The 15465-nt window shown below is 42.6% G+C and overlaps 1 protein-coding gene across 1 annotated transcript in view; it reads left to right on the plus strand.

Annotated features, from left to right (window-relative positions):
- The window catches only part of FER1L6 (fer-1-like 6 (C. elegans)), a 152086-nt gene extending 136860 nt beyond the window's left edge, over positions 1 to 15226 (plus strand). The window contains exons 38-40 of the mRNA XM_006830693.1: positions 633 to 796; positions 13304 to 13404; positions 15043 to 15226. Of these exons, the coding sequence (XP_006830756.1) occupies positions 633 to 796; positions 13304 to 13404; positions 15043 to 15226 (449 nt within the window). The remainder of the gene's footprint in view (positions 1 to 632; positions 797 to 13303; positions 13405 to 15042) is intronic.
- Positions 15227 to 15465: the final 239 nt, after the last annotated feature.

The raw sequence follows: 15465 nt of genomic DNA on the forward strand, positions 1-15465 counted from the left end.
TAGTGTTTCTGAGGAAGGGTTCGTGGGTTTGAACTACTAACCTCTCAGTTAGCAGTTCAATATGTATCCTACAACACTACACTTGTAAGGAGTCCTAGTGTGGCGCTGTGGGATAAGCACTCGACTGCATTGTCGGTTTGAACTGCAAGGTCGGCAGTTCAAATCCACCAGCCTCTCCTTGGAAACCCTATACAATATCGCTATCAGTCAGAACTAACTTGGAGACACTTAACAACAACAACACACTTGTAAAGATTTACAGCTTTGGAAATCCTATACAGGGTCACTGAGTCAGTTTCAACTAGATGGCAGTGGGGTTTTGGTTACATACATTCCAAGTTGGCATATAACCTTTACCATCCTAGCACCGTTACTTTCTCTTCCCGCCTTGCTTCTCATTTCTGCCTAATGTGTATTGCTAATGCACAAATAGCCAGAGAGCACTCCGTAAGACATGTCAGACAATAAGATTGTTAATAAGTACGGTACAGGTGTACTTTGAGACTCACCAAGTGTCTCAGTCATATTGGTATACCCATGGTTGTGGTCCACTAGGGTGCTGAGTGGGTGGGTGGGTGAGTGCATGAGGGAAGGTTCTTTCATGGCCATTGTGAACATCTATCTCTTCACAGGGTCCCTGGAAATGAACCTCAACAGCTTCCCTCGAGCAGCCAAGTCGGCCAAGGCCTGCGAGCTCAACAAGTTTGAAAACACAAGTGAAGAAAACAAGATTTCCATATTCCAGCAAAAGCGTGTGCGGGGCTGGTGGCCTTTTGTTAAAAGCAAAGAGCTGACAGTAAGTGACAAGCTGCAGGGGGTTGGGTGGGGGCTGGAGGGGGCCACCATGCTCATTAGGTCAGCCAGCTTTGAGTGTGTCACCAAGAGCTTTTAAGAGGCACAGAGCACTTTAAGGCAAAGGTGCTGCTGAGAAGCAAGCATTTAAAAAATGTTATAGATGCATAAACCTTCCATTTTCCCTTGCATACTTTGCTGGGGTGGATACTTCTTCACTTGGCTTAAATTTAGGCCCTTGGCACTAATTTTTTCAACATCTCTTAAATTTGTCATCAAGTGCTGACTGATGTGTAATTTCTGTGTAACAACTTCATCCTTTGCTCTCAACATCAGACTCCATTTAAAAATCGATCCTTCATGTCAAAGCTTCCTTGAGATGGTGATGGCAGGCAGAGCGTTTATCTACATCTCCCATTGCCAACTTGGTCCAGACAGTGCAGGCTGTGTTGTAGCCATTTCTGCCTTTATACAAAAATTGGGAAGAAAGTTTCTCCCTGTTTTCCAATTGACTCGATGGTCGTGGGTGTGCATCACTCTTCTATAAGGGAGAAAGAATGATTTGAATTTTGGTGAAGTTGACAAAGGGAACAGAAACTGCATTCTATGCTCTTTTCTTTGCTGCGGACCTACCTGCCCATAGGCAAACACGTTCTACTCTGTCCCTAGTGCCTTGTGGCAGACACACCTGGCTCTGCCTCTGAGGTACCAGGTCTGGACCCAGACACTGGCTTTAGGGGTCCCAGGAGTGCTTTGCAAGAGATTCACTTTATATCCCTGGCATTTTTCTCTTTCCCTCCATTCTCAATGAAATCCTCTTCGATTGGTGAGACTGGGTAGAGAGACTGAGGCTTCAGGCCACTCCTTCTTCCTGGTCCTCCAGAGTACTTCGCTACAGGCCAAATTTTGGGCCCTACCACTTCTCCTCTGTCCGTTTGTTGGACTGTGGTGGTTTGTGTGTTGCTGGGATGTTAGAGGCTATACCATAGCAACTCTGTATAGGGTTTCCAAGGATCAGCTGGTGAGCTTCAACTGCTGACCTTGCAGTTCAATCTCACTTTGTGCAGTCCGGCACATTAACCCACAGTGCCACACAAGGACTCCAATATTGGCACATTGGTTAGTTGGTTATGTGCCATGGAGTCTGTTCCAACTCAAAGCAACCCTGTGCAGATTTTCTCAGGCTGTAAATCTTTATCGGAGCCTCATCTTTTTCCATGGAATAGCTGGTTGTTTCGAACTGCTGATCTTGAGATTAGCAGCCCAACTCATAACTAAATAGATTCAGGAACAAGTAAGACATTTTGTGACTCTATCACAAAAATGCTTATATGGTTTCCCTGTTTATTCAGTGACTGAATTACAAGAATGTTAAGTAAATACTCCTTGAATGGGCAAATACTCCTTGAATGGGCACATTAGCACACATTGATTTATGAAGACTGTTACCCTGCCCATGGATGGTGCAATTAACACACACTGTTGCTACAAAAAAGGTTGGAAGTTTGAGTCCACCCAGAGGGGATTTGGAAGAAAGGCCTGGTAAGTAAGCTACTGCTTAAAAACTCAGCCGTCAAAAACCCAGCGCAGCACAGTTCTACAATGCAGCACAGATCTACAATGACATGCATTAAGTTGGAATAAGCCCTACAGCAAAACTGTTTGTTTTGTTTCATTTTAAGTATCACCTTGGAAACCAGAAAGTAAGGTCCTGAAAAAGTAAAGTGTCATCAAATTAGTTCCAACACACAGAGACCCTGTATAGGGTTTCTGAGGAGAAGCTGATGAGCTTGAACTGCCAACCTTGTGGTTCAAACTGACTTTGCAGTCCAGCGCATTAACCCACAGAGCCAAAGCAAGACTCTCCAGACGGAGCAATGGAATTAGTGATGGTCTGTGCTGAAAAAGAGCACCTTGGAGGCCTTAAATCCAATCTACCCATTTCACAGAGGTGGAGACTGAGACTCAGAGACAGGAGATGTTTAGAGAGTAGGAGAGCACAGTAGCAGTTTCCCTGTACTCACTAGATTACTGTGGACACTATGGGGTCATCTACTGGACACAGACTCTACCTCATAAGCCTCCCAGCAGCAGCTCCAGGAAATGCATGATTTTACTTTCTTTCTTTCACAGGTAAGAAACCCAAGGGTCAGGGAGGTAAAGTATGTTGTCCAAGGTCACACAGCTGATCAATCCTGGAGCCTGATTTGAACCCCTAGCTGCCGGAACCCACAGTTAAATCCCTGCTCTGGCCCATGCTGGACTACCAGCTAATCATTATGACCCATCACATTCTCATCGGACGCAGAAAGCTTTGAACCCAAACAGGCATTTTCTGATGCACAGAAGGCCCTGGTAGGATCCTGAATTATTCAAAATGAGCATGCGCTCATGAAGCAGCTCCTCTCTTAGGACAGGAATGCAGGAAGCCATCCGGCCCCAGCATCTCTGCTAGGCCAGAGGGGACTCTGATGGACTTGTCAAAGCCCAACGTCAGAGAAACTGCATTGAGTCAGTTAAACTGGACAGTAGATTCTCCACATCAGTGTCTTCCTTAGATCCAGTCATTACAAAATGATTAGAGAAATGCACTGCAATCACAATAACCCAACAGAGCCACTCGGGAGATGTAGGGCACAGAGGGGAGAAGAGTGTGGAAATTACCCTCTGCTCTGCCTTCCTAGCAGGTAGGGTTCAGATCATAAGTACACACACCGCCACATGTCTTCCTCCCCTCTAGGGGAACAGACGGTCACTGCCCAACGGAGCCTTCAACCACTCGGGACTGCCTTCCTCACCTACTGTCTTCTCTGATCCTCCCACCATCAGAAGCTACCTGTCTTCCCGCCTACTATTTCAGGACCTTGCTCTCTGGTTTCTAAGGTGACACTTAAAAGGAAATAAAACAAACAGTTGTTGCCGTAGGGTTTATTCCAACTCCGGACAACTCAGAGTAGAAGTGTGCTACATTGGGTTTACAACAGCTCATTTTTTTTAGCTTATTGTTACGTGTCATCAAGTTAGTTGACCTCTGAAGTCAGTGGTCAGAATGCCACTCCCCTCTTGTCCCAGTCATCAGCAGGCCAGAAGGGGTTTGTAGGTAGAGCTGCCAATCTGTAGATGGAGTCCTGGTGTGGCGCTGTGGGGTTAATGCACCAGACTTCAAAGCAGTTTGAATTGCAAGGTCGGCAGTTCAAGCTCACCAGCTGCTCCTCAGAAGCCCTATATAGGGTCGCTATGGGTTGGGATCAACTAGACGGCACTTAACAGCAACAACATCTGTATTGCAAACATGTCACTTAAACATTAGGATCTCATGGCTTGCAGTGTGGGTGCTTCTTTCCTCAAAAACAGTTCTAGTAGGATTGCCAAGGAGTGAGGGACTTTTGGGACAGGAAAGAGGATGTGTATTCTTAGGTAAACACATTGTACTACCCATTTACTATTCCTTATTATAACGAATCGTTCTCCTAAGAGCAACTGTCTGGAAAATCTAGCCTTGAGGAGATGGAAATCAGGAAGGTTCTTTACCGGTTAATCCCTCAAATTGACAGTTACCCAGGTAAGGTCCCAGGGGCATCAAGAACCAGAACTTAAAGGGAAGTTTCAGTGGCTCCAAGTTAGTGTGTAGAACAGTCATCAGCTTACTCTGTGACCACACACTTTAGTCAGTAAGGATTCATCCAACAGAGAGTAAGGCCTATTCCTGGCGCTCAGACATTTACAGTTGAGGAGGCTTGGAGACAGGTAGTTTAAATAGTATGTGGCAAATTCGGATTCCCTAGTACCAGAGGGAGGAAGTATTTTCGTGTGAAAATTACTTTTTGAGAGAACAACAGACATTTATAGGAGAATATAAAGAAGACAACATAGCAGCTATCTGCACACCACCCAAAGAAACTATTGCTCCGATTGTGCTTATTCCCATGGTTTCCTAGGTTGTTGTTGACATAGTAGTGATCTTTTTATGTTTAAGATATTATTGTCTTCATTATATTTCACTCAGTGTTATAATAGAATGTAGGGGAATGCTGATAGCGTAGTGGTTACAAGTCGGGCTGTGAACCTCAAAGTCAGCCATTCAAAACTACCAGCTGTTCCACAGGAGAAAGATGAGACTTTCTGCTCCTGTAAAGATTTACAGCTTCGGAAATCCAATGCAGGGCTGCTATGAGTCGGAACCGATCCACGGCGCACTACCACACTGTATTATTACTATTAATTCTCCCTGTTCTCAAAAGAGAAGGCCAGAGTTTAGTCAGTGGCCGCAGCAATGCACTGAAGTAGAACAATTGTCAAGATGGCGGGGGTGAGGTCCCTATGAATCAGAGCCAACTTGATGGGACCTAACAACAACTTTATTTAAAATACTAAAGCCAACACAGATTGTTCATTTTTTACCTTATTTCATCTGCATATTTGAGTAGATTGTTGTTGACTGCTGTTGAGTTGGTTCTGACTCATAGTGACCCAGTATAGGGTTTCCAAGGAGTGACTGGTGAGTTTGAACCACCGACTTTGCGGTTCAAACCAACCTTGAGATCCTGCACTTATCCTACAGCACCACTCCAGGACTCCATGGAGGTATGATATATATGTACGTATGATTGAGTGCATATGAGGGTAAGTCAGAAAGTATTGTTACTAGGGATCAGTTCATACACGCATAGGCTTATTCCAAACAAAACGAGTTTAAATAGCAAGCAGTAGATGGCCACAGACAAGTTCTTTCAATAATATACTTGTTTCAGTCTCACTCGGATGCTTTCCAAAACAAAGATTCAATCGAAACAGTGGCTTCTGAGGGGATTGGCTAGGGCAGTTAAATTTAAGGCAGAGTTCAGCTCAGAAGGTTATGAAAACTGTTTTTTGAGATTCCAAAAGGATATTCATAATAGATTTGCTTAAAGGACACAGGAGGAAGATCATGGCGATTTATTATAAAGAAACGATAAGAAAATGAAAAACTGTTGGTGAGAAAGATGGTTAGGAAAGTTGTGCTGAGAATTTGTCCCTCAACTTCAGCTTTGCCTTACAGATTCGCTGGGCTGACAATCTAGCTCTAAGTGGCTGCATAGGCCCCATTCTTCTGCCTCTTGAGCATGGTAGCTCCGCTCCCCTCTCAGTTTTGTCCAGCAGCCCTACCTTTCTCCCTGGCACACCTTAAAGACAGCCCCACATTCCAGAACGAAACCTAGGAAAGCTTGGAGACTACACCTTTTGAAATGAAGAAGACCCTGTCTGCCGTGCTCCTTCCAACAGATCTGCTGATTTCTGAGCACCTTTCTTTCCTTTTGTTCTTCCTCAGCTCCCTTGGTTACATCCATCAGTCATGGCTTAATAATCTCTTTAACAAAAGATTGTATAGCCATGCCCTCGCTTTGTACAACAGCACTTTCCAAATGTTTAAATTTCTTTTCATTTTGCTCTCATGTTTTTCTATCACCAACAAGGAGAACTCAGCTGGCCCTTTTAAAAGCTTGCTTAGAAATCTCTTCAGCCAATAACCAAGTTCTTTACTTGCATGTTCTACTTTTCGCCAAACATTTTAACATAATTCTGATGAGTCTTTTTTGCCACTGCATAAAAAACATTCCCCTTCCTCCACTGTCCAATCACCTATTCATCATTTTCTTTTAAAGCCTCACCAGACATATATTTAATACTTACATCTAACAACATAGACCAAGAGGCAGTCATTCTAGGAGAACAAGGGGACACCAAGTGGTTTAAAATCAGAAAAGGTGTATGTCAGGGTTGTATCATTTTGCCATACTTATTCATCCTGAACAAATAACCCAAAAAGCTACACTGTATGAAGAAGAACATAACATCAAGATTAGAGGATTGCACTAAGCAGATGAAGCAACCTTGCTGGCTGAAAGCCAAGAGTACTCGAAGCACTTACTGATAAAGAAAAGATATAGAAAACAAACATTCTTACAATTGGATCAATGTGAAACATCATAATAAATGGAGAAAAGATTAGAGCTGTCAAGGATGTCGTTTTACTAGGATACACAGTTAACACCCATGGAAGTAGCTGAAATCAAATAATACTCTAGACAAGTCTGCTGCAAAAGGCGTCCTCAAAATGTCAGTGCAGACAGATCTGCATTTGAAACCAGGCACTACCAATTTACTAGGTGAGCCTGACCCAAGCAATGGTATTCATATTTTCAGTGGTCTCACATGTGTGTGAAAGCCGGACCATGAATAAGGAAGGCTGAAGAAATGATGCATTTAATTATGGGGCTGGAGAATATTGAAAGTACCATGGGCTGCCAGAAGAACAAACAAATCTGTCTTGGAAGAAGTACAGCCAGGATGCTCCTTAGAAGCAGTGATTAGGAGACTTCATCACATATACTTTGGATGTGTTATCAAGAGGGATCAGTCCCTGGAGAAGGGCATCATGTTTGGTAAAGTAGGGGACCAGTGAAAAAAGAGGAAGACCATCAAGACTGACACAGTGACTTCAAGAATGGGCTCCAGCAATGGTTTTGAGGATGGTGCAGGACTGGGCAGTGGATCACTGACATGAGCAGGGATTGACTCAGCCATACTGAACAAGAAGCCTGGGGTATCTCATTATGACAAATAAGACTATTTGAACATCCAAAGAATCGAACGATCTCTGTGCACAATTCAGCTTCTGGTGTGTGGCTGTAGGATAAAGCACTGAACTACAAGTTCAGCTTGAACTGCAGATCAGTGGTTCAAGCTCATTATCTGCTCTTTGGGGGCAGAAAGCATCATCTTTCTCCCACAGAGCGGCTGGTGGGCTGGAACCACAGACCTTGTGATCTGCAGTTGTTGTTAAATGCTATCGAGTCAATGCTGACTCATAGTGACCCTAAATAGTGTTTCTGATGAGCGACTGGTAAGCTTGAACTACTGCCCTTTCAGGTCAAGCCGACCTTGTGGTCCAGTGCTTATCTTAGAGTGCCATACCAGAACTCCGTGGTTTGCAGTTAGCAGTGAATGAATGTGCCTTTTCTGAAATCTTGCAGAGAAATGTTCCAATGTTGCTATGGTTCCGGTATTAGCAAAACTTTGATCTGCACCTAAGGACTGACCTTGGGGAGAATAGAACAGTTTAGCAGAGCACAGAATAAGAGCCGAGTAAAAAGGAGCTCTGGTAGCGTAGTGGTTACGAATCGGGCTGCGAACCTTAAGGTCAGCGGTTTGAAACTACCAGCTGCTCCGCGGGAGAAAGATGAGGCATTCTACTCCCGTAAAGATTTACACCCTCGGAAACCCTGTACAGGGTCGCTATGGGTCGGAACCGACTCAACAGCACATAACAACAACAAATAGGATTTAGTGCAGACAGATCTGCATTTGAAACCAGGCTCTACCAATTTACTAGGTGTGTGACCATAGGTTAATTACTGTCTGTACAGCTCACTCACCTGGGGATATTAACAGCATATACCCCAAAAGGCTGCTTTGAGAATAAATGAAATCTGTATATGGGGCAGGGGGCTTTCAAAAAGTTCCTCAGATGGAAAATGATTTTCCATAATGGAAACATTCCATCATCTTTTAACTCCATTTGCCCACGAACTTTTGGAAGCATTCCTGTGTACAGTATTTTGCCTAGTGCTTGGTAGTGTGCCCCCCAAAAAGCGTCACTGTCCTCCTTCAACACTGTGTCACGAATAGAAACACAGAGTTCAATGGCAAACATCTGCTGCTCAGACCAAAAACACCCAGAGAAGTTCCACGGATCCTAAGTCCCACAGGGTGAAATAATGCAAAGACAAGGGAAGAAAGCATATGAAATTAATTATGCCCTAGGATAGACGTCATCTGCTATTCTCATGAAGCGCCTGCCTGAGTGGTCACAGGGTGTTTATCAGCGTCACACACCGCAGGAAGAAAGCGCTTAGGGACACGTCTTGACAAATGCCAGCTCTAACCCCATTTCTCTGCTCACAGAACCATCTGCATTCTGTTTCAATCATCAGTATTTTGCCTAGCACCAAGCGGAGGTTTTAAGCGAACAGTATCCTCTAAGTAGTTTTAAATCCAAGCTCGAAATAAAAATGTTTTTTTAAATGTTGACAGCTTCTGAGACTATCTACTAACCTAATGACATCTTCTATAAGTGGAAGAAAATGATAAGGAAAGATCATGGATTTTGCTGAATAAAGTAAGTCCATCACAAAAGGACAAATGCTACATGATCCCACATCCATGAAAACAGGCGGCTGTACAGAGAAGGAAGAGGAGTCCTGGTGTGGTGCTGTGGGCTAATGCGTCAGACTGCAAGGTCGGTGGTTCAAGCTCACCAGCCGCTCCTTGGAAACCCCACACAGGGTCGCTATGGGTCAGAATTGACCATAGCACTTAACAACAACAACATAGAGAAAAAAGTTTTTTAGTGGAGAACAGCTGGGGGAAGGAGTTGATGCTTAGGTGGACTGGGTTTCTAATCAATAATTAGAAAAAAGATATTGGCGGCACCATGTGAAGAACACACCCTTGTCTCTGATTTATGCAAGTAAACATTGCTGAATCAGCATGTTTTGCTATTCATATTTTTGTACCCTCCCCCACCACACACACACACAAATCAACCCTGAATTGGTTGTGTTGCATATACTGTTTATGGGCTTCAGACTTCACTAGTGAAAGCTGGTGGGGGAAGGGGGCTGTGAAATGCTTGTGGTCAGAACAAACATGGCTTCTTTAGCAGTAATGATTGCTTATTGCAATGCAGTCCTCATAAAATACGAGAGAGAGTTGCTCTCCTGCAACACTATACTGTGAACAGGAACTCAAAAGAAGTCCCCTGGGTCCAGAATCCCACAGGCAGGAGAAAGCAAAAAAAGAGGGTGGGGGGTAAGCATATGGAGTTAATTCTGCTCTTGGATAAACCCTCTCTAGTATGAGATGAGGTATTCTTGTGCATTAATGGTAGAAATGCATGCTAGTAAAATCTTTTAGAAAAAGAATTATGTGTGTGTGTGTGTGTGTGTTTATAGTTGATGGGGTCCTGGTGTGGTACTGTAAGATAACCACCAAACTCACCAGCCACTCTTCGGAAACTCTATACAGGGTTTCTATGGGTCGAAACTGGCAAGATAACACTTAACAACACTTAACAACAACAAATAAATAGCCTCCTTCTACTAAGAGGGGTCACTTGGGCACATAAAGTACCAGAGAAAACAAAGTTGGTATCACAGGACTTGAGTAAAAATTTTATAACACAAGTTAGTAAACGTCACCAAGCCTTGGTTTCCTCCCCTGTAAAATGGAACTAAAAATGTTGTCTAATGTGTGTTGTAAGGAGCTCTGGTAGCGCAGTGGTTACAAATCGGGCTGCGAACCTTAAGGTCAGCAGTTTGAAACTACCAGTGGCTCCGCGGGAGAAAGATGAGGCATTCTGCTCCCATAAAGATTTACAGCCTCGGAAACCCTGTACCGGGTCGCTATGGGTCGGAACCGACTCGACGGCACTTAACAACAACAATGTGTGTTGTAGGTAGGGTAAGCATTAGACTGCAAACCACAAGGTCAGCAGTTCAAACCTACCAGCTGCCCCTCAGAAGCCCTGTACAAGGTTGCTATGAGTAGAAATCGACTTGACAGCATTTAATAACTCTGTAGGGTTGTTGACATATTTAAATAGCATAATGTGTAGGTGGTTGTTAAGTACCTTCTAGTCAGTTCTGACTCACAGTGCCCCTGTATAGTGTTTCTGAGAAGTAGCTGATGGGATTGTACCACCAACCTTATGGTTAGCAGTCCAGGGCTTATCCTACAGCACCACACCAGGACTTCAGTGTGTAGGTGGTTCCTAGAAATCCATTGTAAGTTAGTTCTGACGTAAGTCGAATATCTCTTTTAAGGTTTCATAGTCTGCCTTACAGCAGTGTTCTGAGCAATAAATTAGAAGACATTTGAGCATTAGTATGTGAAAGTCTGAGAATGGTATTACAGTATATGAAGTCTGAGAATGATGTTAAATGCCGTCAAGTTGGTTCAAACTCACAGCGGCCCTGTATAGGGTTTCTAAGGAGTGGCAGGTGGGTTTGAACCACCGACCTTGTGGGTAGCAGTCCAGCGCTTATCCAACAGCACCATCAGCAAATATCGTGCTATAACATTATATGTAGGACATATAACTAACAATAAGATGTACATGCACAAAAAAGCCACACGGTGGGTCTAGTGCATGTCATTGTAACACAAATACATCGTAAGTCAGTACGTGGGGGTTGTAGAATGTTTTTCTAACCTTTCATTTCTCCCTTCATTCCTCCCTCCCTTCCTCTTCCTCCTCTTTCTTCTTCCATTCCTCTGTCCATCCATCCATCTAGTTCCATCGATAGATTGGTTGTTACGATGAACTTTCCTTTATCAACAAGAAATAAATTACACTCTCCCTTCAAAAAATGCCTGATAAGTACTTAATTCTGTCCCTCAACTGCCAATTTAAAAAATAAAAATAGATATAACAGTCATTTCCAATGGTAGCAAATGAGATTTTTTTTTTCTCTCCATTATGTTGTTTGTATCACTATAACTCATGTTTTTAAAATATATATATAGTTCCTAGTTCTGTCCACTCTCAGTATAAGTAAAATCATTCCAGTACAAGCAATACCCCTAGTACCTAGATCTTAGTTTCAAAATACCATGTCTTGCTCTAAGCAAGCTGATCTCTTTGGAGAAGTCTCAGGTAGAAAGTACAAGGTAAGCCTGGGACATCTCATTGTAACAAACCGGACCATTTGAATATTCACACAATGACTGCTTTACACAGAGACCTTTTCCTAAATTTTAGCTCTCTTGATTCAGCTACCCTGGAGTCCTGTTGTGGTGCTGTAGGGTAAGCACTGGACTGCTAACCACAAGATCAGCCATTCAAACCAACCAGGTAACTGCTCCTCGGAAACCCTGTACAAAGTTGCTACAAGACAGAACCAACTAAATGGCACTTAACAAGAGAACAGTGTCTGCCACACAGAGAGGCATCAGGTGTAATGAATGAATAAGAATGATTCCCATCTTCTGAGGAGGCTCTATCTCACCTTTCAATAGCTAAAGTTTACAGTGCCAATAACATGGTGCTTAGAAGAAACACATTATGCAGTTTTCAGATAAGAAGGGCTGTTTCTTATCAAGCCAATGCTAGAATAAATGGATCATTCTAAAACAATTAGTGAGGACAATGACAAAAAATGAAGAACCATGCTCAACAATTTGATTTCTGTGTATTCCATCTGGTGAGGCCCATATGTATAGTCAGCTTTTATATTGTTTTAAAAAAGGTATTTGCAATGAATAAGTTGTTAGTCTTGCAATATTCTGTCATGCCATCTCCAGCATCATTTCAGTCACCAGGGCCATATTTTCCAACTAATGATCTTTGTTTCCAACCTTTGCATTCCAATCACCAGTAGTTATCAATACACCTTGATGAATTGATCAATTTCAGACTGAAGGAGTTGGCAGAACTCTTCAATTTCATCATCATTGGCATTAGTTGTTGGTATGTAAATTTGAGTAATAGTGCTTTTAGATGGTCTTTCTTATAAGTTATGGATATTATCCTATTACAAAGAACATTATACTTCAAGATAGTTCTTGAAATATTCTCTTTTGTCATTCTTGGCATAGCAAACCATGTGATTGCCAAATTCAAAATGGCCAGTATCGGTCCATTTCAGCTCACTAATACTTAGGTTATCGATATTCACGCATTCTACTTAACTTTTGACAACTTCTAATTTTCCTTGATTCATACTTTGTGCATTCAATGTTCTGGTTATGAATGCATGTTTTCAGCTGTTTTTTATCATTCTGAGTTGTATCCCACTAGCAAATGAAGGGCTTTACTGAGAGCTTTACTCCAATTGTATCATCATGGTCAACTCACTTTGAGGAGGCAGCTCTTACCCAGTTGTATTTTGAATGACTTCCAACCTGAGGAACTCATCTTCCAGCACCATATCTGACTATATTCTGGTTCACTTCATCGTGTTTCTATATTCAGTATTCTAATGCTGACAGTGTTCCACTGTTATTCACGTTTTTAGTACTGAACATTTGGAAGTAGGCCATGTCTCCTCTTTCACTTGAAACCTATCCACCATGGGGGATCCTGCCAGCATTCAGAATACCTGTGGCATAGTTTCCAGCATGACAGCAACACACAAGCCATCACTGTGCAATAAAGTGACAGACTAGTTTCCATAACTAATATTATTTCTTCAGATAGCAAATGACTTCAAGCAAAATAGTTCACGCGTCTGTGTATACAGGTGGGCCCATCTCCTTTCACAAAATTCAACAGTAGCAGCATTTCAGAAGGTTGCTCAACATAAAAACAGCTTCTGCCAGAACTGAAAAGGCAACACTATTATTTCTCAAAGTAGCAGGATAGTTAAAATATTTCCTGGCATATCTCAACAGGATAGCACAGCTCCTAGGTGGTTGAGCTTGTCCAAAGAAGTCTTTCTGACTAGAAACTCAAGTTTTCTTCTCTCCGCAGGGCAAGGTTGAAGCTGAGTTTCACCTAGTTACAGAAGAAGAAGCCAAGAAAAATCCAGTGGGGAAAGCCAGAAAGGAACCAGAACCCCTGGCCAAGCCCAAGTGAGTGGAGTCATAGATGAGAGCACCGGAAATGGGAAAGGCCCACTGGGTTCATGCATCACAGGATGTGAGCATTATCTAGAGGGTCCCTCTGGGGAGCACTTAGAAGTGAATCAATCGATAGGTACCGCCTAATCTAATAGCACTTTGTTTCTCTAATTGAAGAACATTCTAAAATCATTAGAGTATTTGGCAAGTGGTGGGGGAGCTTGTCTATAATCCTACTCCATAAACTTGTCTTGATTAATTCCACATATATTCTTGTCTAGTCATTTTCCATGGGAATATAAAATTCGCAAGAATATTTCTTATTCTCCAATCATGCTTGGAAGCATGGCGGCTCCATATGACCAGCACAGGACTGCAAACTACAAGGCTCGCGTTTGAGACCACCAGCTGCTCTGTGGGAGAAAGAGAAGGCGTTCTGCTCCCTCAAAGATTTAAAGTCTCAGAAACACTGTATGAGTCAGAACTGACTCCAAAGCACTTAACAATTGTTCTTATAAAATTATCTTAATATTATTCAAATTTCCACTGTCACGTTTCGCTTTGTTGTCCTGTTGTTGTTGAATGTTGCCAAGTCCATTCCAACTCATAGTGACCCTGTATAGGGTTTCCAAAGAGCGGTCGGTGAGTTTGAACCGCCAACCTTACAGTTCAAACTGATCTTGCAGTCCAGTGCTTGGCCTACATTGCCACACAAGGACTTGTTGTCCTAGTTATCCTAAATATAATTTTTTAAGCATCAAATATTTCATAGATGTGATGCCACATAATTGACTTGGTCACCTTCCCCCCTCAACAATTGAACATTTAATCAACATTTTCCCCACTATTATATGATGAACATATTTTCCATTTAAAAAATGTTTACATGAAAATAAATTTCTAAGGGAATTATTGAAAAAAATATTACTCTATTAAATTCAACCTGTTATCTATCAATTAAAAAGTACATAGATAGATAAATAGATATGAAATATATAAAATAACTCAACTGTATTTGTCCTATCCCCTCCGAGGCCCCAAATGTCACGAGAGTTGTGTCTCTGGACCTATGTTGCTTCTATCATAGTGTTAGGAACATAATGGGTGCTTAATTAGTCATTAATTCATGGTTATTTGTTAAGACCCTTCCAGGTGTAGCTAGCACTAACAAAGACCCCCTGAAGAACACAGGAAAGAGATGAGACAGAAGCTCTGCCTTCCAGGAATTTTTGATCTGCTTAAGGAAAACTAGCAGAGACTCATAAAATACGTACAGAGTCGACAAGGAAAAGAAATTAGATTCCAAGAGCAGGTACATCAAGTGATACGTGAGATGGGAATTCAGAGTGAGGTGGGTCATTGTGGACTAGGTGGTCAGGAGGCGTCATGGAAAAAGTGGGGCTTGAGCTGCTCATGATTAGACAGATATATAGCAGGGGATCAGACCGCTACCTGGGTTCTTAGCCACCTCCAGACCAATCTTGAAAATGGTACAAGAATCATGATTGTCCAAAATGTGAGATGGTTCCATTTAAGGTAGCACGGTCTTCTCCCATTCCCAGACCACTCCTGTGACCCCCACCATCTGGGAGTCAAGTCCTTCCTGGGTCTTGAGAGTCCCTGACTGTTTTTTCTCTGCTTCTCCCTCAGCCGCCCAGACACTTCTTTCTCCTGGTTTGTGAGCCCCTTCAAGTGCTTGTACTACCTCATCTGGAAGAATTACAAGAAGTACATCATCATCGCCTTCATTTTAATCATCCTCATCATCTTCCTGGTTCTCTTCATCTATACTTTGCCAGGAGCTATCAGTCGAAAGATTGTGGTGGGATCATGATGGGTTGTAGAGGGCTTCAAACTCCCTTTTCAAATAAGTCTCTCTTCTTTCTCACCTGCAAATACCTAAAAGCACATACTGTGTGCAGACACTGCAATGGGCACTAAGGGGTAGAAGCAAAGAGCCAAGAACCAGTCCTGAAGTCTAAGGACAGATCAACTCTTTTTAGAGAAAATGGAGACAAAGCATTCCCTCCCCTTCCCCCCCGCAATCCCTGACACTACCTTTCAAACATCCAA

The sequence above is a fragment of the Chrysochloris asiatica genome, unplaced genomic scaffold (assembly GCF_000296735.1).
Source record: "Chrysochloris asiatica unplaced genomic scaffold, ChrAsi1.0 scaffold00001, whole genome shotgun sequence".
NCBI lineage: Eukaryota > Metazoa > Chordata > Mammalia > Afrosoricida > Chrysochloridae > Chrysochloris > Chrysochloris asiatica.